Source organism: Heteronotia binoei, chromosome 1, assembly GCF_032191835.1.
Source record: "Heteronotia binoei isolate CCM8104 ecotype False Entrance Well chromosome 1, APGP_CSIRO_Hbin_v1, whole genome shotgun sequence".
NCBI lineage: Eukaryota > Metazoa > Chordata > Lepidosauria > Squamata > Gekkonidae > Heteronotia > Heteronotia binoei.
Window position 1 is genome coordinate 224,741,146 of NC_083223.1, and position 25,476 is coordinate 224,766,621.

Below are 25,476 nucleotides of genomic sequence, written 5' to 3' on the forward strand. Positions count from 1 at the left end.
TGTAGATTATACTAAAAAATGCACAAATTTAAATAGCAACTTTTAAATTTTGTCAGCTCATTTTATTTTGAATGGTTGCTGGGAAGGGCATTGGACACAGTGGTTTGAAGAGGTAGAATGGAAAACAGAAAAGATCAGTTATGGCTTGAGAATTGTTTCAACATTTTAAAACATCCCCTTCAGGAAGATAAGATAACCATGTGATGTTTTTCATTGACTTTGCTTTCTGCAGTCTTGTGCCTTTGCCTATATTTGGAAAAGCTTGATGGATTATTTTTCTGTCTGTTCTTGGCTGGTTTTGGTGCCTTCAAGTCAGTTTGATGTGAAGACTGCAAGGTTCAGGAGATTTGTCAATACAGGGCTTGTGGCTGCTAAACCAACAACAGGATGAGGGATGAAGGAGTATGGAAGAGAAAGAGGCACTTCATGGAAGAATGAAAGGAACCAGTGCCAACTTCTTTCACCATTTTGAGACATATATACATTGGGCAAGCCATGAAAGCAATCTTAAACAGGTGTGCTCTTAATTCTACTCAGATCTATTCAGTTAGGCTTACTCCCAGGAAAGTGTTCTCAGGACTGCGCTGCATGTCACTTTGCATAGCTGTTATGATGATAGCAGTTGTAATGATTGGATGTTTATATGTTTTGCTTTTTTTTTTATGGTGACAATTTATTCTTTTACTTGTAAGCCACCTCAAGCAGAACTCCAGAGAGGCAGCATAATAATGTCTAGATGTGTACATGTAATGAAACCATCTCAGTTCTTCTGTAACTTTTGGGTAGATGGGAGAAGAATTCTTGAGGATAGATGGTAGTCTCTTTATAGAAGTAAATTACTATAATGTCCAGTTCTGCGTTCTAACAATAGATTAATCATTATCATAGCTATTTATCGGCTATTTGGGACCTGACTGAGTACAGTTTAGAATATATAGCTTCTTGCAGAGCTGCCCTTCAGCAATCATGGCAGAATAGGGTATGGAAGAATCCAAGGTCCAGGGGACAAACAGCATTGCCTTTAGGGTTTGTAGAATCTTTCGGGATCAAGTGCCATGTTCTACTGGAGAAAGTTTTCCTTCCAGACGTTTCTCCAGTAGAACACGGCACGATCCCGAAAGATTCTACAAACCCTAATGATGTTACCAGCTGTGAAAACCTGAAATCTTTGATAGCATTGCCTTTCCTTGAGGTATTCCCTGTTCTCTCTTTCTCTCTCTCTCGTGAAAACGGTGATCAAGAGGCATACTGCACCCAAATACAGACATTCTATTGACGCTGGTTGCCACAGATATACAAGTAAAGAAATATGTGCAAGTGTGTTTGTGTAAACAAGCAATGTCACAAAACAAGCTTTGAACCGGTTGCTGAACTACATACCATAGAAAAATTTTAAAGGAGAAATAGAAATGCAGTTTTTAGTGGAAATACCTTGTTTTCCAAGGAACAAAATATTTTCATTTCGAGCGCCCTGCAGCAAAAACATCTTCCTGAAAGAAAATAAATGGAATGAACAAACAAGTGTGTAAAAAACGTAATTGTGTAGACAAGGCTGTACAATAAGTACAGGGGGGTGGCGGTCAACGGGCATCCTTATTTGCGGTCAAAAAATAACAACAAAGAAAAGGCATGCACCTGCCTCACAAAGTGTGCAAAGACTAAAGCTTGCGTGTTGGAACATCAGAACCATGCTTGACACAGTAGACAGTGGTCGCCCTGAACGACGCTCTGCTCTAGTTGCCCACGAACTTCTCAGGTTGAATATCGACATAGCAGCTCTCAGTGAGGTCCGTTTCCCTGAGGAAGGTAGTCTTCAAGAACACGGTGCTGGCTATACCCTCTACTGGTCGGGTAAGTCAAAGGCTGAGAGCCGCCTTTCTGGCGTTGGCTTCATGGTCAGGAACTCCATTGCCTCCAAACTCGAAAACCTGCCAACAGGTCACTCAGATCGCATCATGTCCATGCGCTTCCCACTTCAAAACAAGCAGCATGCAACACTCTTCAGTGTGTATGCCCCAACCCTTCAAGCAGATTCTGCAGAAAAGAACAAGTTCTATGCTGATCTACACAACCTCGTACGGAAGACCCCTACAGAGGACAAGGTGATCATCCTTGGCGACTTCAATGCCAGAGTAGGTAAAGACTCGGAAGCCTGGAAAGGAGTACTTGGCAAACACGGCATTGGCAACTGCAATGACAACGGGCGCCTCCTGCTAGAATTCTGCATGGAGCACCAGCTCACCATCACCAACACTATCTTCCAGCAGAAGAACAGTCTGAAGACAACCTGGATGCACCCACGGTCCAAGCACTGGCACCTTATCGACTACATTCTGGTGCGCCAGAGAGACCTTCGAGATGTCTTACACACCCGAGTAATGCCCAGTGCGGAATGTCATACGGATCATCGTCTTGTACGCTGCAATCTCTGTCTTCACTTTAAACCCACACCCAGGAGAGGAGGTATCCCTCGGAGGAAGTTTCAGGTTGGCAGTCTCCAGTCAGCCGAAGTTAAAGCTGCCTTCCAGGCAAAACTCCAGTCAAGAATTGAGGACCTCAGTTGCCCCACAGACCCTTCTCCAGAAGCACTCTGGGGACACCTAAAAACTACCATCCTGCAGATCTCTGAAGAAGTCCTCGGGTTCTCCACAAGGAAGAACAAGGACTGGTTTGATGAGAACAATCAAGAGATCCAAGATTTACTGGCGAAAAAGAGATCTGCCTACCAAGCACATCTTGCTCAGCCCTCCTGTCCTGGGAAAAAAGCAACCTTTCGCGCTGCATGTAGCAACCTCCAGCGCAAGCTTCGAGACATTCAGAACGATTGGTGGACCAAGCTTGCAGAGAGAACCCAGCTGTGTGCAGACACTGGTGATTTAAGAGGGTTCTACGAGGCCCTGAAGGCAGTATATGGTCCCTTGCATAGTGCAGACGGCCAAGTGCTTCTCACAGACAAGGCATCCATACTGAACCGGTGGTCAGAGTATTTTCAGGTTCTCTTCAGTGCCAACCACGTAGTTCAAGATTCAGCAATTCACCTCACCCCACTTCAAACAGTGAAAACAGAGTTGGATGAAACCCCCACCCTAGAAGAGACTGTTAAAGCCATCAAGCAACTGAAAAGTGGCAAGGCAGCAGGAGTTGATGGAATTCCACCAGAGATCTGGAAGCATGGGGGCACAGTACTACATAGCTCACTTCACAAAGTACTTGTCACCTGCTGGGAACAAGGCAAATTACCACAGGACTTTCGCGATGCAATCATCATCACCCTATACAAGAACAAAGGGGAAAAGTCAGACTGCTCCAACTACCGGGGGATAACCCTGCTCTCCATCGCAGGCAAAATCCTTGCCAGAATACTCCTGAACAGACTGGTGCCCACCATTGCAGAAGAACTCCTCCCAGAGAGCCAGTGCGGCTTCAGAGCTAACAGGAGCACCACCGACATGGTATTTGTTCTCAGGCAGCTCCAAGAGAAATGCAGGGAACAGAACAAGGCTCTGTATGTGACTTTTGTCGACCTTACCAAAGCCTTCGATACCGTTAGCAGGAAAGGCCTGTGGCAAATCTTGGAACGTTTAGAATGTCCCCCAAGGTTCCTCAGCATGATCATCCAGCTACACGAAGACCAGCGAGGCCAAGTCAGACACTGCAACGACCTCTCGGAGCCCTTCCCAATAGGCACAGGTGTAAAGCAAGGCTGCGTTCTCGTGCCAACTCTCTTTATGATCTTCTTTAGCATGATGCTTCAAAGAGCCGCAGTAGATCTAGATGATGACGATGGTGTCTACATCCGCTATCGCACTGATGGCAGCCTGTTCAACCTGAGGCGACTAAAGGCCCACTCCAAGACGATGGAAAAACTCATCCGAGAGCTACTGTTTGCTGATGATGCTGCACTTGTCTCCCACTCATCTGAGAGCTACTGTTTGCTGATGATGCTGCACTTGTCTCTCCCAACCGGAGAGCCGGTTTGGTGTAGTGGTTAAGTGTGCGGACTCTTATCTGGGAGAACCAGGTTTGATTCCCCACTCCTCCACTTGCACCTGCTAGCATGGCCTTGGGTCAGCCATAGCTCTGGCAGAGGTTGTCCTTGAAAGGGCAGCTGCTGTGGGAGCGCTCTCCAGCCCCACCCACCTCACAGGGTGACTGTTGTGGGGGAGGAAGGTAAAGGAGATTGTGAGCCGCTCTGAGACTCTTCGGAGTGGAGGGCGGGATATAAATCCAATATCTTCTTCTTCTTCTTCTTCACTCGGTATCAGCTCTGCAGCATATGACGTCCTGCTTTGCAGAGGCTGCCAAGCTATTCGGCCTAGAAGTTAGTTTGAAGAAGACAGAAGTTCTCCACCAGCCTGCACCCCAGGAAGATTATCACCCTCCCTGCATCACTGTGGGTGAATCAGTTCTGAAAACAGTCCAGCAGTTCAGCTACCTGGGGTGCATCATCTCCTCAGATGCCAAGATCGATAAGGAGATTGACAACAGGCTGGCAAAGGCAAACCGTGCATTTGGCCGACTGCACAAAAGAGTGTGGAGCAACAAGCATCTGAAAAAAGGCACAAAGATCAATGTTTACAAAGCAGTTGTGATGACAACCCTCATCTACGGCACCGAATCGTGGGTTTTATACCGTCATCACCTGCGATTCCTCGAGCGCTTTCATCAGCGCTGCCTTCGCACCATCCTCAACATCCACTGGAGTGACTTTGTGACCAACACTGAAGTCCTCAAGCGGGCGGAGGTTACCAGTATCGAGGCACTGCTGCTGAAGATGCAGCTGCACTGGGCAGGGCCTATTTCTAGGATGGAAAACCACCGCCTTCCCAAGATTGCCCTGTATGGCGAACTCTCCACCGGCCATCCAAATAGAGGGGCACCAAAGAAGAGGTACAAGGACTCCTTGAAGAAATCCCTTGGCACCTGTCGCATCAACCATCACCAGTGGTCTGACCTAGCCTCAGATCGCAAAGCATGGAGACACACCATCCACCAGGCTGTCTCTTCCTTTGAGAACGCACGCATAGCTGGTCTTGAGGACAAAAGGAGATTGAGGAAGAATCGCACTGCTACAGGACCAACCCTAAATCAGACTTTTCCCTGCAGCCACTGTGGCCGGACCTGCCTGTCCCGCATTGGTCTTGTCAGCCACCAGCGAGCCTGCAGCAGACATGGACTATTGCACCCTTCTTAAATCTTCGTTCGCGAAGCCAAGCCGAGAGAGAGAGAGAGGAGACTGTGATACCACTGGAAATTAGCAGCAGCTATGTATTGGGGAAATCCCACATTGCTACTATCTCTGCAGAGCCAACGTTGCTAATATCTGTGCACAGGTTCCAGTGCTGCAAGTATAGCAGTCCTTTTAATGAGTCTTGAATTTTCTGTAACCACATGAATTGAAGGTCTGCCTTCATTGGAGGTCAGCACAGCTGGGGATCTTTGCTCTAGTGAAATATATTTTTGGTTCATTGGTTATCATGGCTACTCAGACCTCTGTTACCACTTCCTGAATGAGCAGGCCTCCAGAAATGGTGAGCAAATGTGATTGGCCCAGTGGATCTTGAGTGGATTGCAAAGTGGATTGTGTTTAGGCTAAGCTGTACAACAAGATCCTCCAAACCCGGGGTGGGGGGGCAGGGCTGGGTAACAAAGCTGTCTGTGCCTGTTCATGATGTTCAAGGCTTCTTTAAGAACATGCAGAAAAAGTCCATAATTTAGGCAGAGAGACTTGCAGTTCCCAAATTTACAGTCAAGTATATAGGTAAAGGTAGTCCCCTGTGCAAGCACCAGTCATTTCTGACTCTGGGGTGATGTTGCAGCATGACGTTTTCATGGCAGACTTTTTACAGGATGGTTTGCCGTTGCATTTCCCAGTCATCTACACTTTACCCCCAGCAAGATGGGTACTCATTTTACTGACCTTGGAAGGATGGAAGGCTGAGTCAACTTTGAGCTGGCTACCTGTACACAGCTTCCACTGGGATTGAACTCAGGTTGTGAGCAGGGCTTGAACTGCAGTACTGCAGCTTACCACTCTGCACCATGGGGCTCCTTGTAGTCAAGTATATAGCAAGTAACTAAATGTCGGTCATCTTGAAAATTTACCAAACATTTTTCCCCCCACCTCCTGATTTTCCTCGCAAGCATTGGCATTTGGGGATGGGTTAAAAGTTATCAGTGTGAGATTTCAGTTTCAGTCTATTGAACCCAGTCAGCTGCCCGGAGTATTTTTGGTGGCCATTTGAAGTCCTAGTGAAAGTGATGTGGTTGTTGATGAATTGCACTGTACACATGTTGAGCAGGGGCAAATCCTTCAGCACATATCAGAGCTATGGGAGCCATCGCATCTCTGATTGTATAGTACACATAAGAGGAGAACTTGGAAAACAGTTGTGAACATCAGTTAACCATCTGTCCTGAAGAATAGCAGAAGGTGTCAGAGCCAAATTTGTATGCAGCTGGTTGACCAGCTGTTTAGGATTTTTTTCCCCCATCATCATTAAAACATCTGCCCTTGTGTTTCTCTTTATGTTCTTTAATATGGATTAATAGTACATTCTTAACAATGTGCCATGTTCACACAGTACAGGTAAGGTTCAGGAAAGTGATGGATGCCCTGCAATAGTGGAATTCCCTCTCTTACAGGCAGTCCTAAACAGTCCAATAAGTCAGTGGATTTAGAAAATGTTTAGAACAGTTTCAGAGGCTGGTCTGCAGTGGTGCAGCTAGGTTCAAGGAGCACCTTAGAGATCAACAAGATTTTCAGGGTATGAGCTCCCTTTGTCAGATACACCAAAAATGTTGTTGGTCTCTACAGTGTTACTGAACTCAAATCTATCTATTCAGAATTTCACTGTTTGGAGGGAGTTCTAGCAAATCCCTAATCCCTGTCTTCTTTTACAACTGTTATAAGACTTTGGTCAGATGTTACGTTTTGTGATCAAGGAAGTAAATCCCATTGCACCTAAACAAATTCACTCAAGCTACTTAAAACATTCATCAGCCCACTTTCCATTGTTGGTGCATATGTATGTGAAAAATAAAAACTTGATTTGAAATGTGCCTGCATCAGGCTTGTTTGTGTCAGTTTTCTGGTTTTCAGGGAGGTTAATTCACAATTACAAACTAACTTCCTGTACTTTACAGAGTGTATATTATTTGGATTTGAGTCCAGTAGCACCTTGGAGACCAATAAGATTTTTTTTTTTGTATAAGCATTCAAGAGTCAAAGCTCCCTTCATCAGATATTGTATCTGACAAAGGAAGCTTTTGACTCTCAGAAGCTCAACCACCCTCAAAGTCTTGTTGGCTGCTAAGGTGCTCCTGGACTCAACCTAGCTCTTCTACTGCAGGCCAGCACAGCTAACCTCTGAAAACATCTCTTTGCAACTGGATCTGTCTGGGGCTTATATCTGAGCAATGCTGATAGAATCAGTTGCAAATTATTTAGACTATCATTTCAGGGCCAGAGTTTAGTCCGTAGTGTGTTCATGGATTATTATGCTTTAGCAACTTTTAATTCAGTGTTCAAATTCCTTTTATCTGTGAATGTCCAACTTGAGCTTTAGAAGACAAGAAGACAGTCTGGATTTCCTTGAAGCAGAACATTGATCTGTTTAGGGCAAAGTACCCTGGGCTCTTTGCATAATGAGCCTCCTTGAGCCTCCCAAGAAAGGTGAGATGAAAATGAAACCTTCTTCCTTTCTCTTCTGCCATTAGGTTGTAGACTGCAGACAGATGTATGCAAATTCAGCAGAGAACCTGGCGTGGAAATACCTTCTCTGCAATAATGACAGCCAACCATCTTTTTCTTTGCATTGACTTTAGTATGAACTCTTTTTTAAATGGTATGAGCTGAAGCTGGACTTGTACCATGCTGATTGACTAGAATGTAGATCCTGTGTCAGTCAGGAATCTGGCCCTGCTCTTCAAATGATGGCTGTGTACAGGCAGATTGGTCTTTATGTCCATCACTCAACTGCTGACCTTTCCAAAACAGTTTAGAAAAAAGTGCTGAATAAACCAGCTACATCTTCACATAACCAAAGATCCTTTCCTGTTTGCTGTGCTGATTCAGGTGTAACACTTTCTTGTGTACAGCCGATCAACCAGAGTATCAATAAGACAGCTCAGACAGTGCAGTCTTGTTTGTGATTTCTGTCTATTGAGATTTGGGTTTAAAAGAATTCCTACGTAAAAACAGTTCATGAGAATAAGGTCACAAACTGAAGTTCAGGTGATTCATTAATCTGCTCCAGTGCTGCTGTGCAGGCTGAAGGTACCTGTGCCAAATCCTTTTAAGCCAGTGGAGCCAGTCCAGACTCTGATGAGACTTTGCTCTTCTTTATGACCTTATGCAGTGACCCAAAGAGTAATAATTCCTCTTGAACCATCTGCTTCCTGTTCTTGCCAGAGGGATTTCACAGAATGTCTCCTTGCTTCTTGAAAAGTTTTGAATAAGAATGCAGGGATAACTGAATAGGCCTGTGCACTGAATCATCTTAAGGGTGGATTCACAATATTACACTGCTCTTTTAATACCTAAAGGTTGTCAGAGATATTGATAATGATGGGAGGCCAGAGGTAGGATCGAAATGTTTAATGTTGTAGTCCTGAGTGTTTATTCATGTGAAGTTTTCCCTTCACACTTTTAAAAATCAAAATAATATGAATGGTTCTTATTCAGGATGGTCTTATTCCGTGTCAAAACCCAAAACCAAATCAAATAGGGTTGCCAATATACAGGTAGTGGATGGATATCTCCTAGAATTACAACTGGTCTCCAATCAACAGAGGCCAGTTCACCAGGAGAAAACGGCTGATTTGGAAATTGGTCTGTATGCCATTAAACTCTGCTGAAGACACTCCCCTCCCCAAGCTGCATCCCCCAAATCTCCAGGAATTTTCAACCCAGAGCTGACAACCCTAGAAGGCAAATGTATCCAAATATAATAGGAACCTCTAACTTAATGTTTCTCTCTACATTCTGGTGGCAATATTTGTTTGTTGGCAACATTCAACATATTATTTAGAAGTCTAATAGAGGAGGGGCAGAAGACAAGGGGGTTAGGCATTTGAGCTGGAAGGGCAGTGAAGGTAGTTTCAGAACTGCTAGTTTTGGAAGCTTGTTTATCACTCGAAGCTTTGTCAAAGATCCCTGTCTGTTTCTAAGTTTTCAACAGACCCTGCTTAACAGTTTTTTTAGACTCACCAGCAAAGAGGACTATAAACTTGGTTTTCATGTTAACAGAAAGCTAAGATTCCTGGAAAATCAAATTCCTGTGCTATTCTCAAATTGTTTGGCAGAACATATATTCACACATACATTGCCACAGTGCATATATATCACAATGTTAGATGAGAGCAGTGGCTCAAGAGCTTCCTGTGGGTCTTCTGTGCACCATTTCCCATGGAGTCTGCCCCATGTTCCAGGAAAGTGGGCAATTTCTTTAGGAACAGGGATACTTTCATCATTGCTGTGAGTTCAAGATAAAACTAAGAGTTATACTTTTAAAACAAAGCACAACTTGTCCGTGATGATTATATCAAAGCTGTGAAGATGTTGGGGTTCTGTGTGAACACAAAGCAGAAGTCCTTGCAAGTTGAAAACTAGCAGAGAAAAAGGTTCAAACCACCTTTTCTCCTGCAAAACTAGAGTAAAACTTAAAGGGAACTTTTAAACAGAGACGCTTTCATTTTTTAAACATCCAGCCAAATGAAATTCTGAAGAACTCAAAAGGTTGTTCCGTGTTTTGTGTCTTGCTTCTGACTTGCATGCCTGTCTCTTCTCTCCAGCAAGGACTTCTGAATTTCTCAGGGTGGGAGTCTGGGCTGAACCTGGTCCTGATCCATACCAAGTAATCTATATTAAATTATTTCAATATAAAATTGTTTATCTTTCTAAAAACCATTTGCCACCAACAATTAATCACATGATTTTAAAAATGTAATGTATAGTGTATAAATATAATGTGTATATAACTCATACAATTCTGATTCTCAGTCAAAGAAGGAGGGCTCTGGAGGAAAGATGTCATCAACTCCATCGCTGAGACAGTTTGAGAAAATGTTCCATTCATGAATGAAAGGCAATACTTCCACTTGCCTCCCTGTAGTTTATGCCCCTGCTCTCTAGGTGTACAAGGACTAGCTAACATTCAACAGTAGCAGGAAACAACAACTGTACATGCTCAGAGATAACGCTGGTAACTAAGAGGGCTCTATATTAGTTATATATTATTGTTGTATGTTTTGTGTATGGTGGTGCAAGGCTAGAGTTACCACCCTCAAGGTGGAATGAGGAGATCTGGAATTACAACTGATCTCCAGACACCAAATATCAATTCCTCTGGAGAAAATGGTTCCTTTAGGTTAGGGTGAACCTCACTGTGGTCCCTCCCCAGGCTCTGTCTCCAAAATTTCCAGGAATTTTTAACCCAGAATGGGCAAACTTGTGTGGGACATAAAGTAGTTTTCTTGCTCCTTTGGTCAATGGGAATTGTGAATGTGGCTCTCTACAACCTGTGGAGCAATCACCACTGAATTAGAGTATTAAGAGTTCTCTACAGATATTCCTTTATGCAGTCAGTAGAAAACTGGGGCTGTTCCTTTACTTAGAGGTAACCATCTAGCTAAGGATATTCCAGTGAGGATCATTTTCCTTATTACCAAATGACATTCAATCAAGATTATTGCCTGAAGCAGGATTACTAAAATGGAGAATTTAGTTGTTCCCCACAAATGACTTTCATTGTGTAGAATATATAATATAAAGCAATAGCTGTCTACAAATCATGTGCAGAAAAGAAGTATTTTCCTGAAGCAAGCTACACAGTGATAAAACCCTCAAGATTTTATCTGTCAAAACACATAAATGTTCATTGTGGAATTATATTCTTTCCCAAACTGTGGCCATAAATTTGGAAGGCTATCAGACAAGTCTGTCTGTTTGCTAGAGATTCTCTTTTTAGTCAAGGGTGAATCCAATGTGTGTTGGGAGGCAGCATCTTGGCCTTCTCTTTCTGGAACCTATGATTAAAGAGATATTAAATGTATAGACTGCATTTATATTTATTTTATATATAAAAAACAAATGGGAATGGGATTGTGGATGCTTTAGTAGTTTTTTAGCCAGCCATGTTCAGAGGGTTGTGATTGATGAGGCTGCTTCCTGAGATTCATCCTTAGGAATTCTGCAGGATGCTGTAATATCACTAGTGCTTTGTAACAACTGTATGAAACCCTTACATGTAATTATCTGTAGCTTTTGAGTTGTGTGTCATTTATACTGATGTCCTCCAATTACAAAATACTTCATTTTGCCTCTAGAAGTGGCTATTTCTGTCCTGGGTCTGAAGGAAAAAAAGCTGAAGTTGAACTGTGGAGGTGATGCTGGTTGGCAAAGCCAGTGCCCTTCAGGGTGCTACACTTTCCACCTTTGATGGGGTTGTACCTATCAAATCCAGGAGTTTTAGGTTATTGTTGGATCTAGCTTTTTATCTTGGTGGATGCAATGGCAAATATATATTTCCTAGTTTCATCTAGCATGCAAATTGACCCCCTTCTTGGATTTGGCCAACCTGTCTGTTCTGATCAATGCCACGGTGACTTCAAGACTATAGTATAGAAGTATGTGGTCTGGTATAGTATAGCCAGATATTGGCAGATCTCAGATGCTTCGGGTTGGTATGTGGATGGAAGGAAGGCTCTGTAGCAAGGAAGACTTTGCAATGTCAAACCACCTCTGCTTCTTACTCACCTTGAAAGCCCCTTACCAGGGTTGCTGTATGTTGTGACTTGAGGTCACATAAGAACGTAACACATGTGTACCTATGATCCTGCATGGTATACATCAACAGTAGAAAACATCTTCACTTTCACATCATCATCATCATCATCATTATTAGTTTTAGCACATTGTCATTGTGATGGGGCACACACAAAAGTTCACCTACCTAAAATGTTGTATGAGAGAGTGGCAAGCTGGTTCACAAATGCCCAGAGAAAACATTTAACTGTGTTGAATTGGAGATGTGCTGTGATAATTCTGATCTTTTTAAATATATATATATATATAACTCTACTTTTGGGAGAATACAGAAAAGTCAGATAATGGTGGAAACGCTTACAGGAGGTTCGCACAGGTACTGCTATGACAGAAGGCAAGGGGGAAATCAAAGATGAATCAGAACACAGTGAGAAGACAGGGCTGAAATACAGCCTATACTAGGAGAGTAGTAGGGATTAGTGAACTAATTAATTGCTAACTTCAGTAAAATCCTCCTCATTATTGGAGGACAGAAAATTTTTGCAAGAGTTATGCTTGTATTGCAAGTGCCCCACTACTAGAAAATTGGTCCCAAACCAAATCTTGAAGAACATCGAATGAGGGAAAATGGGAGGACTGTGTGTTGGGCTAAACGTCATCTGGATTTTGAGTAAGGATAGATTGAATGGAATCCTGCAATGCAGAGAAAAATTCTTGTGCAGGTTGTGCCTTAGTGTGGTATAATAATAATGTGGGTAAATAGGGTTAAACTAGACATAACAGTGTCAGAATCTAATTTGGGTCATGCCTATTTAGTATCGTGTGAGGTCGAAAGTGATTAAAACAGAATATTTTATTTATTTATTTATTTTTTAAAAAATCGTATGCTACCTTTCCAATTTCAGCTTAAGGTAGTAGGAAGAGGTGGGGTGGGAGTTGAATGTTTTCCTTGTCCATACTTTCACACACATACACTCCCCCCCAAAAACACCATTTAGTTTCACAACTATTTTCCCTCTGGAAATGGTTTTGGAGTCCCAATGGGGAAAAACCAGCTGGGGCAAAGGGGGAAAGATGAGGGAGAAACTCTAGGTGGAGATGGATTTGCCCCCCCCCCTCCATCTATATTGTCCATTGCCTCTTCTTTCCACTGTAATAAATTGGTTTGGGAAGGCCAGCTTTTTCACACACATCTGCCATCATTACACATAGTTTGACTCTCAGATCTGGTGTTGATCACAGCCTACCTCATATTAAGCTTGTGTAGCAATTTCCATTCTAATTATCCATTTTCAATCACTTTCAGCTTGCAGACATTCCATTTTTTCACTCTGCCACGGGTGTTTGTATTTAATTATTTATCAGTGCCAAATTTGTGGTATTCAGTATGTGTGCACACACATGCATGCACACACACAAGTTTTTAACAAAGCGTTCCACAAAACCTGTCTGTTTTTGTAAATTAACTGGATTTAATTGATCAGGATAGAATGGTTTAAAAATATGGCATGGAAAGGGTGAGAGTTTGATTAAGAGGCCCCTGGACATACTCTGTATATGCATTTGTATATGGAGTCTCAAATCAGGCTCCTAATAGGACCCTTTTCAGACAGGATCCAAGCAACCATCTAATGAACGAGGGGAGAACAATCTAAGATAGTTTGGGTTCCCATTAAGGAGATGGGTGGGATATAAATGGGTGAGGCTGCCCTTAAAAGTGTTCAGAAATTATTTTGAAAAAATAATGTCTCAGTCAGCATGCTGATTGCAGTGCATCATAGATAGGGTTGCCAATCTCCAGTGGGCTCTGGAGATTTCCCAGAATTACAACTCAAGACTCTAGACTACAGAGATCAGTTCCCTTGAAGCAAATGGCTACTTTGGAGGGTCCCTGCCCTCCTCAGGATCCACCTTCAAATCATCCAGGAATTTTCTAATCCAAATTAGACAACTCTACCTATCCCTCCAGTTTTGGCCCATCTTCACTGGCTCTCAGTTTGTTTCTGGGTCAAAGTCAAGTCGCTGTTGTTTAACTGTTTAACCAAGTCAAGATGCTGTTAAACAAGGTGCTGTTGTTTAAAGCCATATGCAGCTTGAGACCAGCATACTTGAAAACCCAGTCCCATACAAACTTACCCAACTATTAAGGTCATCTTCTGGGGCCCTAGTTTAGGTGATCCATGTTCTGACATTATACAGCTGACAACCTAAGAGAGGGCCTTTTGGGTCATGGCACCAAAACTACCTAACTCTCTCTCCAGGGATATTAATCTGCCCCCTCTTGTTGCTATCTTCCCTCAGCATGTGAAGACTTTTTTTTTGCTTTTGTTTTGTCCGGTGTTCCCTCAATGTTGCCTCCTTCCTGCCCCTATATTTTAATCTCTGTTCCATGTGTACCTCAGTTTTGTATTCAGTTGTTTTTATAATATGTTTTATATTCTTTTGTTTTAGCAGTTAGCTGCCTTGGTGGGCCTGATTGGGCAGAAAAGCACCAATCATGCTAATACAGGGGTGGCCAGACTTACTTAACATAAGAGCCACATAGAATAAATGTCAGATGTTTGAGATCCCAAGACATGGACAAATATTACACACACATCTTTATTAAAACTCTTAATACTTTCTTTGCACAGAAAGATAGAGGACATATGTATGCACTTTACAACACAACTGTGCATGGTCCTGTTGTAAAGTGGGAATAACAATCTCCATAAGACCAGCATAGGTCAGGGAGTCATTTTTTGGCACCAGTGGGAGAAGGAAAACATGTACCATATATATAACTGACCACCATTTGCATCAGTATGCATTTCCCTTTGCCTTGACACTAAAGTTAGTAAACGCAGCTCCTACAAAAGCTGTAAAACCCTGTACTGTCTTCTTTAATTGCATCCCTCCTTCCAGTGGCTCCTTTGGCTCCTGTGCTGTCTTTCCCTACTCTAGGTCTCCAGGCGATTTCTGTGGTGGAGAAGAGCTTGCAAGCCTGCCTATTTCTCCTTCCTTCCCCCATTTACCTGTGGGACAGTGCTCAGATGCTGACTGGGGTCCTGATGCTAAGTATGCTTACTTAAGAGTAAGCCTGCATTAAGTTTTACCTTGACTCCAGGAGCCGCACAATATGTATGAAAAAACTGCATGTGGCTCCCAAGCTGCAGTTTGGTCATCCCTGTGCTAACAGATAATACAGATCTTGCTAATGGAAAAATAATAAACTATTTAAGGCCAACAGAGTTTTATTCGAGGTATAAGCTTTTGTGTACATGCAATACCGTTCATGTGCACCCAAAGTTTATACTGTGAATAAAACTTTGTTAAAGGTGCCACTGAACTCCAGCTTTGTTCTGCTGCTTTAGACCAACACAGTAACCCACCTGATTCAATAAATAAACTAGTTCCACATGCTTGAGTTTCTCAATCAGCAGAGTTCTGAAAATGCTAATACAGCCATACAGAAGTTTGGTTTGTCTTAGGACCATGTGGCTGAGTGGGTTTAACCCTTCCCATGTGATTTTGCCTGTCAAAACCTACCCCCATGCTGATATAGACCTTGACCGATTTCACACTCACCTTACCTAGGGATCCATGCCACGGTCACCTCAAGACTGGATTACTATAATGCCCTCTACATGGGGCTGCCCTTGTCTCAAACCCAACAAAAAATGCAAGCTAGTGACCAATTTACTAAGAAGTATATAGAAATCAGTCCAAATGTCCAAAACATGTATATTCAAGTCCCAAAGTAGTGTGGTGACAAGCCAATTGATTAAGTACTTGTTTCTTTCCAGTCTTCATCAGACCTGGGATCACTAACAAAAGAAAATATTATACAAAAATATCAGAAGGACATTCAGACACCACCAACCCTCTTCCAGTGAAAAAAATATATCATACTTACATATTGATTCAATTATATAAATTTTTTACACAATTTTCAAAAAAGAGGGATGCCAAGCATCTCCAGCATAAATTTCACCTCGGCTACAGCTTAGTATGTGGCTTCTTGTGCACCCTAATGGTTCAACTAACATGTTTAAAAAGGCAAACATCTCATTTACAGCTGCCATTACACAAACCTCTTAAAGGTAAAGTAACATTTCTAATGCAACATGATAAAAGACACAGACACCACAAACTATATCACAGCAGATACAACATACAAAATATTCCATACAAAGAATGTCAAATCCCATAATTTATACAAAATTATGTTATCACACAGGCAAATTATGCACAGCACTCATAATATTATAAAGAAGACCATTCATAAAAAACATTTCAAATCATTGGTCATATTCAGTCCATATGGAGAAATGCAATTCAACTGGTGTATCCAGTATGCCTCTTTTTGCAGCAGAATCTTGTGCATGTCTTCATTTCTGTCTGTTTGTTCATATTTGTATAAGGTGAAAAAACAAAAATCTTCAGTCATGATTCATTTGCATAAAATGGCTGACCATAGGAGCTTCAATCACATGGTTCCTAAGTCTGCTCCTGTGTTCCAGAATACGTACTCTAAGGGCTCGAGTAGTGCTGCCAACATACCGTAGGCCACACCCACAGATGATCAAATACACAACACAGCGGGTAGCACATGTAGAGTAATGATTTAGAACAAATGGTCTAGTCTTTTCAGCAAAATAATACTCCTTGACATTCATAGATAAATGACAAATTGCACACCTTTTACAAGCAAAGTGCCCTTTAAGAGTATGCTTGACCGATTGGTATTCTCTAGATCTTACCAATTTATCCCTAATGGAATAAGTGCAACACAATCCTATTTGTGGTGGCATTTCACAACCTCCAATATCACTTACAATGTGCCAATGCTTCCTTACCACATTATAAATTCTGCTAGACAATCTGCTAAATTCTAGTCCCCATTGTAATCTAGTACTTCTCATCCTGGGATTCTGTTTTAGTAACTGTTCTATCTAGATTAGCAGCCCTTTTTCTGGCCATCCTAACATGTTTCTCTGGATAGCCTCTACCAACAAAATGAGATGCCAACTTATCATTATCCTCAAGATAATCAGACATTAGGATACTATTTCTTCTCAACCTTACAAACTGGCCATATGGTATATTTTTTTTCAAGGCACGTGGATAGAATGATGAATACTGTAAAAAAAGCATTCCTATCTTTTGGCTTTCTGTAGGTTTTAGTTGCCAACTTATTCTCAGTAGTTTTGTACACAACTGTATCTAAAAAAGGTACATCATTAGTGCTTTCCTGGTAAGTCAATTCCACCTTGTCATGCATTGTGTTCATCCAGTTCATGAGCTCTGCCACATATTTTGTGAGGCTTATCACAAAGAAACAATCATCTATAAATCTGGTGTAAAAATTATCTCTTTCAAAAGAGGATTGCAATTTTCATTGAAAAAATTTTCCATCTCAAGTTTGTTCATAAAGAGATTTGCTATGCTAGGGGCACAACTTGACCTCCTAGCTACCCCAGACACTTGCAAATAAAAAGAATCTCTATATTGGAAATAATTCTTATCCAGGATTATGTCTAGCAGTTCCATAAGGAAATATGTAGGGGGCCCTTTAATTTCCCTCAACTCCAAAGTTTCTTCAACCACCAACCTTGCGTCTTCATGTGGTATAATTGTATAGAGTGATTTTACATCTGCTGTGATCAAGACAGCCTCCTCAGGAACCAGTAAACCTTCAATGTTGTTAATAACCTGAGTTGTGTCTTTAGTAAAAGACCTCATTCTGAGGACAAAAGGTTGTAAAAAATAATCGAAATACTTTGCTAAGGGTTCTCACACCGAGTTTGTGCCTGATAAAATTGGTCTCCCTGGTGGTGGGAGTATCTGTTTATGTATCTTAGGCAAGATGTAAAGGCAAGGTGTCCTGGGAAATTCATTGTATAAGTATTTATGTAACTTGTTGGAGATTATGCCCATCATTTCAGCTTCATTCAGGACAATTTTAATCAATCTCTGAATGTTCCTTCTTGGATCACTCATCAAGCACTTATAATGTGTGGTAACAGCTAGTTGCTTTTCAATCTCTTGTTGATAGTCATTACTGTTCAAAACCACAATGGCCACACCCTTATCAGCAGGCTTCACTATGATGGAATCATCCTGTATCAGCCCTTTAAGAGCTAAAGCCTCCTCGAGGCAGATTACTCCAAGGTTGCTCTAAATTGCTTTCCAGCCTTTTAACATCTCTCAAAACTAAACATTTAAAAGTTACAATCGTTGGATCCTGAATAGAGGGATTAAATGTGGATTTGGGGAAGAACATGTCCCTGTTGCCCTCATCATTGCCAAACAATTTTTTAAACTTGATCATCATTTGGATTAATTTAAAAAGATCAGTTCTTGTCTGAAAACTGTTATAATCAGGTACAGGCACAAAACCCAGCCCTCTATTAAGCACCCTACGCTCCTCAACTGTCAGTAACCTGTTAGACAAATTTACAATTAAGTCTTCTTGCAGTTCCTTTGGTCCTGGCTCTGTCCTAAAAAAATCACCAGTTCTCCTATCCCCATCCTACCTATTGTAGCTCCTAAGAATTCTCTTTAGTTTTACTGGGGCTTTATCCTCCCCTGATGTGGATCCAGAATCAACATCAGAGGAGTCCACATCAGAGTACACCCTCATTAGGCGTGCCCATGTAATGTGTTTCTCATTAGCTTTTGGTTTCTTAGGACGGTCTATAGTCCAATTATAAATGCTGCCCTCTGTGTAGTCTTTAAGGTCCCTGTTGAACTTCTTAACCTTAACCTCTTTTATCTTATTCTCAAAATCATATATCAAAAAATCTGAGTAGAACGTGTCTCTTTCAGAGATACTTCCATCTTTTCCACATCAGCTTTAATTACAACAATCTCAGCTTTAGATTTTTCAATGAGTAATAGCATCAGATCTGTAGAGCGCTTATTCAAAATAGCAGCCCATTTAATCCTGAAATCTGCGTCTTCTGCAAACATAGCTGGAGGTTTGTGCACCCTGAGGCCTCTTGGAATTCTATTGTTTCTACAGTTCTCAGAAAGGAAAAGAGCATGTAGTTGCAATCTGCTTATTTTCTTCTGGGTGTTAAAAAACTGCCCCCAATCCGTGGTGAACTCTTTTATAGCATCTCCAATGTCTGGCATATCAACCAGTATTTGCTCTTTCTGAGCATCAGTATGAGCAAAAAGTGTATCAAACCTGGAAGCTTCAACTAGTGCAGAATGCTGCAGCCAGGCTGTTAATGGGTCTCCCCTTACGGGAGCACATTCAGCCTGTGCTGAAAGCGATGCACTGGCTGCCCATCGCATACCGTGTTCGTTTCAAGGTGTTGGTTCTTACCTTTAAAGCCCTATATGGCCAGGGACCTGAATACCTTCAGGACTGCCTTTCTCCACATGTTCCCCGGAGAGCACTTCGGTCAGTGTCACAAAACCTGCTCTCAGTCCCTGGCCTCAAAGAGGCCAGGCTCATGATGACTAGAGCCAGGGCCTTCTCCGTTGTAGCTCCGAGCTGATGGAACAAGCTCCCTGAAGAGGTTAGGGTCCTGTGAGAGCTCACACAGTTCTGCAGGGCCTGCAAGATGGTGCTTTTTGTTAATTAGAGCACAGGCTACAACAGACTTTGAAACATCTGTACCACCTCTAGCATGACCCTAAGAGCTGTTTTATATACAACATCCAGCTGGAACAGCAGAATAGTTAAACTTAATACAAAACAGAATAGGCAGCCATCCATTTTATTAAACAGATTATCATCTAAAGATCAATAGCACCTTGAATGTTTTTAATATTTTTATGGCTTTATGTTTTTATGTTTTGATTGTATTTTGTGTTTCATGTCCATACATGAATATGTAAGCCACCCTGAGCCTGCTTTGACGGGGAGGGCAGAATATAAATTGAAATAAATAAACAATAAATTACACCGCTCTTACATTCATCTTCTCAGCTTGGCTTCCTTCTGATTTCCCACTATCTGCCCCGGGGCTGCAGCAAGGATTGGCGTTTTCACACAGCAAACAGAAACTGGTTTTTAGCGGTTTCTGTTCGCTGTGCGAAAACGCTGATCCTTGCTGCAGCCCAGGGCAGATAGTGGGAAATTGGAAGAAAGATGGGTTGAGAAGACAAATGTGAGACTGGCGTAAGGTGAGTGCAAAATTGGTTCTTGAAAGGGGGGAATAAAGATGGGCAAAATAAGGGCTGTCCCCATCCCTTTGAGAGCTAATGACACCATATGTATGTGTGTGTGTGGGGGGTCCAATTTTAATTAGCAGTAGCACATAGGAGAAGGAAGTTAAACACCCTCTGCCTTACATGGCCCCAATCCCTGCACAATTTATATTAGCATTTAAAAAAAAACAATGAGTAGAACCAATCACAGACTGTTCAGGATTTAATTTGTTTTGATCCTTAGCCACAGTCAGCACTTATTTATATTTAAAATATTTATATCCCATGTTTTTTAAGATCCCAGTGGCTTATATAGGCAACAATACATTGCAGCAGAAAAATACAATATATAAACCTGACCACCCAAGAGTTGCACTGACAGAGAATTGTAGCAGAACTTTCCCTAACAATGACTCTATCCCCCTGAAAGAAAATATGATCCTCTTGATGTCTTTGTTAAACTGCTGTGGTAGTTCCTGCTGTGGATAAAAAGTCACTCTGTGGACAGACGGCAAGGTGCTAGCATTGCTCTCTCCTCTGAGACTTTGAGCCCCTCAGCAAAACCTGTCTACCAAAGCTGCGTTTTCTGCAAGCTGTTTGCATGATTAATGGGCACCAGAGATAGCATCTGCTAACACCTCATCCTGTGGTGGAGGAAGGAAATGAACAGTCTCCCTTTGGAAAAGAAGTGCAGAAGTCCAGTGCCTGTTTTCTTAGCATTGCTACATCTTCAAAGCAGAGATACCATACTTTAATCAATAATCTGAAATGAATAAGATGTGCTCCTTGTGGCTAACCTAGTCCATAGATGTAGATAGATTCAGACACATCAAAAGACAAAGGAAGCAGCGGGGAGAGAATGTAAGAATTCAGAACCAAAAGGTTGAGAAAATCAGAATATAAGGGCCCAATAGTTCTGTTAAAACCTGAAGCATAAATATTACCAAGTATGCAAAAATATACATTTAATACAAATGTGATAAAAAAAACAAAAATAGGCCCAAGTAATAGCCTCCATTTAGCATAAAATCACATGTTAATCTCAGAGATTAACCATTACTGACCTTGACCAAACATGTTTTGATCAATCAGCCTTCCTCAGTGGTTAAACAGTATTGTTACAAAGTGGCTCCAGACATTGCAACAATGTAGTCATTTCTTAACTTAGACCAAGGTGAAATTGTTTTATAATCACATATATGACCTAAGGCAGAGATATAAATCAGAGACCTCATTCTAGATAACTTGCTCCCATGGTGAGATATGCTTCCCTTGAATAATGGTTCAATTGTGTACCTTTCTATCCTGGTTAGAAAAAGATTTTTAGATGCAGTCTGATGCCAGTAATAATGTAATAGATTCAGACACACAATATCATAGTAGGCTTGAGCTGAGATCGCATGTAAGTTGAGTACTGTTTGTAGTAACTTATCCAAACCTGTGTTGTTAAGGCAGAAGGATAGTGACAGATCTCTCAGTGAACCCTTGTTCAGCAACCACATGCTCCATCAAATCTCTGTGCCTTTAGATATCTTTTACTTTTACCTGTCCTTGATCAGCTGTCTTGGTACTTATACAGCAGCATGGTAGTCAGTAGCCCCACATTGAATGTCTCCTGTGCTAAGCAGCAGTGGTGAATGCCTTTCAAAACTTGCTCACGCCACTCAGCAACACATAGTTAGATAGGCAGCTTAGTGACGTGAATTAATTAACTTTTGTGTGCCTTTCGTCGTGTATAATAGATAGTCATTTGAATGAAAATAGGTACACACAGGCCTCATTTTGGGCAAGAGTTCACAGGAGCAGAGCTCCAGAACCTCTACATGTTATTGTACTCTTCCTTTCTTAACCTCCCCCCCCAAAAAATAATACTTGTTCCTGGGCTCCATTGTTCAACCCCCCCTGTGAGAATTTTGCTGAACTCTAAGATTTGACAAATTTTCTAATATTTTCCCCACACAAAATGGGAAAATAACCAAAACATATAAAGCAGACAGATTCTAAGGTAGATGCTGAGCTGATATAATTTAGTACACCTTCCGGTAATGTCAGGGGTGTGTGGTATATGCAAATGAGTTGTGCTAATGAGCTCCGGCATCTCTTTTTCTATTAAATGACCCCCAGGCACACATCTGTGCAGAATCAGTTCCTTTAAAAAAAAAACTCTGAAAGATTTACTGAACTTTAGTATTGATAATAATTATTTGCTATTCAGCAAACCTCTTCCAATTTTTATTTTAAGAAATATCAGGGGAAATGGGGAAAAGGTGTAACTTCAGCAGTCCAAGATCTACTTGCGTTTTTAGAAATTGATGCTAATTCAGACATGCTTGATTGGTTTTAAACACTGACTTCTGCCCCTTATTTCTTTTATTCATTTTCATTTTAATAAAAGCTGAACTGGAAATTATTAGTGAACAGAAGATCTGCATATTTATGAATGTAACTGTAACCAATACTTGATGTGAATAGCTTGTCCATGGAAGTTTCTGTGTGTGTGTGTCATACTGAAAGCTAGTACTTTATACCTGTCTTGAGCTGCATCTGGATAACACATTTTTACTATTTTATGTTCTGCAGGTTGGAAAACACTTTGAATTTGGCCAGACAAAGCAATCATGTTGGGATTAAAGAATCCAGCTGCCTTTCCTGGTGGTCTTTACCTTTTAAGTGTTGTTGTACTCTTACTGTTGCACATGGACCAAGTGCATACAGAAAATTTGAATGAAGAGATGAAGAATAAAACACTTTGTTCTGGTACCTACATTTGCAAGACAGGGGTAATTTTGCCAATCTGGCAACCTCAAGACCCTTCATTTGGCGACAAAATAGCAAGAGCTACTGTATACTTCGTGGCTATGGTATACATGTTTCTAGGTGTATCCATCATAGCTGACCGCTTCATGTCATCCATAGAAGTTATTACATCCCAAGAAAGAGAAATAACAATCAAGAAACCCAATGGTGAGACTACCAAGACTACGGTCAGAATTTGGAATGAGACTGTTTCCAATTTAACACTGATGGCTCTAGGCTCTTCGGCACCTGAGATCCTCCTTTCTGTCATTGAAGTGTGTGGCCATGGCTTCAATGCAGGAGACCTGGGGCCAAGCACTATTGTTGGAAGTGCTGCCTTTAACATGTTTGTCATCATAGCACTATGTGTCTATGTTGTCCCCGATGGGGAGATCAGGAAGATAAAACATCTTCGTGTGTTTTTTGTCACAGCAGCTTGGAGCATCTTTGCCTACACATGGCTTTACCTAATTTTGTCAGTCATATCTCCTGGAATTGTGGAGGTCTGGGAAGGCTTGCTCACCTTTTTCTTCTTCCCTATCTGTGTTGTGTTTGCATGGGTTGCTGACAGAAGGCTTTTGTTTTACAAATATGTCTACAAGAAGTACAGAGCTGGCAAGCAGAGGGGCATGATCATTGAGCATGAAGGTGACAGGCCAGCCTCCAAGGCTGATATTGAAATGGATGGGAAGGTGGTTAATTCCCATGTGGAAAGCTTCCTGGATGGCACTCTGGTCCTAGAGGAAGATGAGAAGGATCAAGATGATGAAGAAGCAAGGAGAGAAATGGCTAGGATCCTTAAAGAGCTGAAACAAAAGCATCCAGACAAAGAAGTTGAACAGTTGATAGAACTTGCTAACTATCAGGTTCTCAGTCAGCAGCAAAAGAGCCGAGCCTTTTACCGTATTCAGGCTACTCGCTTAATGACTGGAGCTGGCAATATATTGAAGAGACATGCTGCTGATCAAGCAAGAAAAGCTGTCAGTATGCACGAGGTCAACTGTGAAGTGGCAGACAACGACCCTGTCAGTAAGGTCTATTTTGATCAGTGCACCTACCAGTGCCTTGAGAACTGTGGCACAGTGGCCCTAACTATTGTCCGCCGAGGGGGTGATTTGACCAAAACTATCTCTGTTGACTTCAGAACAGAAGATGGCACAGCCAATGCAGGTTCTGATTATGAGTTCACTGAAGGGACTGTGATATTTAAACCAGGCGAGACAGAGAAAGAAGTACGGGTTGGCATAATTGATGATGATATCTTTGAGGAAGATGAGAACTTCCTTGTTCACCTCAGCAATGTGAGGGTCTCCTCTGAGGAGTCAGAAGACGGTGTTCTAGAGGTGAACCATGTCACACCTGTGGCTTGCCTGGGGTCCCCTGCTACTGCCACTGTCACTATCTTTGATGACGACCATGCTGGCATTTTTACTTTTGAGGAACCGGTCACTCATGTGAGTGAGAGTGTGGGAACCATGGAAGTGAAAGTTCTACGGACATCTGGAGCTCGAGGAAATGTTATTGTGCCCTACAAAACAATTGAAGGTACAGCCAAAGGAGGTGGAGAGGACTTTGAAGATACTTGCGGGGAGCTTGAATTTCAGAATGACGAGATTGTGTAAGTACTATTTAACCTGTGTGGCAGCATGATTTTTTTTAGCATATCTGGTTAAAAAAATTCAAAGCCCTTGTTACTCATGTTGTTATAAAATATTGATACTCTTGATCATAATCCATACACATAGCAGAAGCCATGTGCCTTTGGGTGTCAGAAACTCATACAGATTTCACATGAGTCATGAAAATGTGTGCTTGAGAAAGAGTGTTTTCAGTAGAGTGTAATCTGGAGATGTGAATGTTTGAAAGGCCACATGGGCATTGTGTTTATCCCTCTTTCAGATATTGCAGTGGCAGCGAGGCTCAAGTTAGCATAGAGTGAATTCTGTTAGAAAATGTGGTATCCCTTTCTAACCACAATATAAGTCTGAATGCATCATGAAAGAAAGCAGTCCTTATTTTCAGAGCTCTACTGAGATGGTCCCGCTGTTCACTTTGCAAAAGGCAGCCTGTGACTAATAAATGCTGTTAAGTTGCAAGTTCAGAAGGGCTTGTCATTAGCCTTTGTGACATCATGAAATATTTATACTCTGCACTTTCAAGTTAATGTTACCACGTGGGGGAAAGTCTAATTAGGCAAGGCAGCCAGGTTTGACAGTTTACAAATGGGAAAGTAGTTAGAAAGGAAACATTGCTGATAAGCTTTTCCTGGCAACTGGGACTGAATTTTTTTCTTCTCTCTCTCTCCCACACACACACTTACACTTACTGCTGCCTTTGTTTATCATATTGTGAAGAAATCAAAAGATGAAAAGTGCAGTATACATACATACATATACTCCATTTCCATCATATTTTCCGCTTTGTGGGAGAAGGACTACAGCCTATTTTCAGTAACAAATTCTTCATAAAATGAGCATGTTGTCCAAAGACCAAAACCTTGTGGACAATAGTTTGTGTAACAGCAGTGGTATAGAATTCCCAAGCAAGAGCAGTCCCTAGTGAAGGGAATCTGTGGAGAGTGTCGCATAGAGTACTGTTTCCATTTTTGTGATTTTGCATGTTCACTGTGAAGTTGCTTTCTGTTGTTGTTGTGCAATGCCGGAAGGTATAATGGAAAAAACCACAGTAGCAGTGAAACAGTGATAGCTTTGAAGGATGCAAAGTCTTTTTTTAAAAAAAGTCCTCCAGGGAGAGTGCCAGCCTATTAC

General features: G+C 41.7%; 1 protein-coding gene across 5 annotated transcripts in view; it reads left to right on the top strand.

Annotated features, from left to right (window-relative positions):
• SLC8A1 (solute carrier family 8 member A1) overlaps positions 1-25,476 on the top strand; it is a 366,099-nt gene that overhangs the window by 17,678 nt on the left and 322,945 nt on the right. For all 5 annotated transcript variants that reach the window (XM_060248436.1, XM_060248411.1, XM_060248427.1 and 2 more), the window contains exon 2: positions 22,493-24,326. In XM_060248436.1, coding sequence (XP_060104419.1) covers positions 22,531-24,326 — 1,796 coding nt within the window. In that variant the 5' untranslated portion in view covers positions 22,493-22,530. The remainder of the gene's footprint in view (positions 1-22,492; positions 24,327-25,476) is intronic.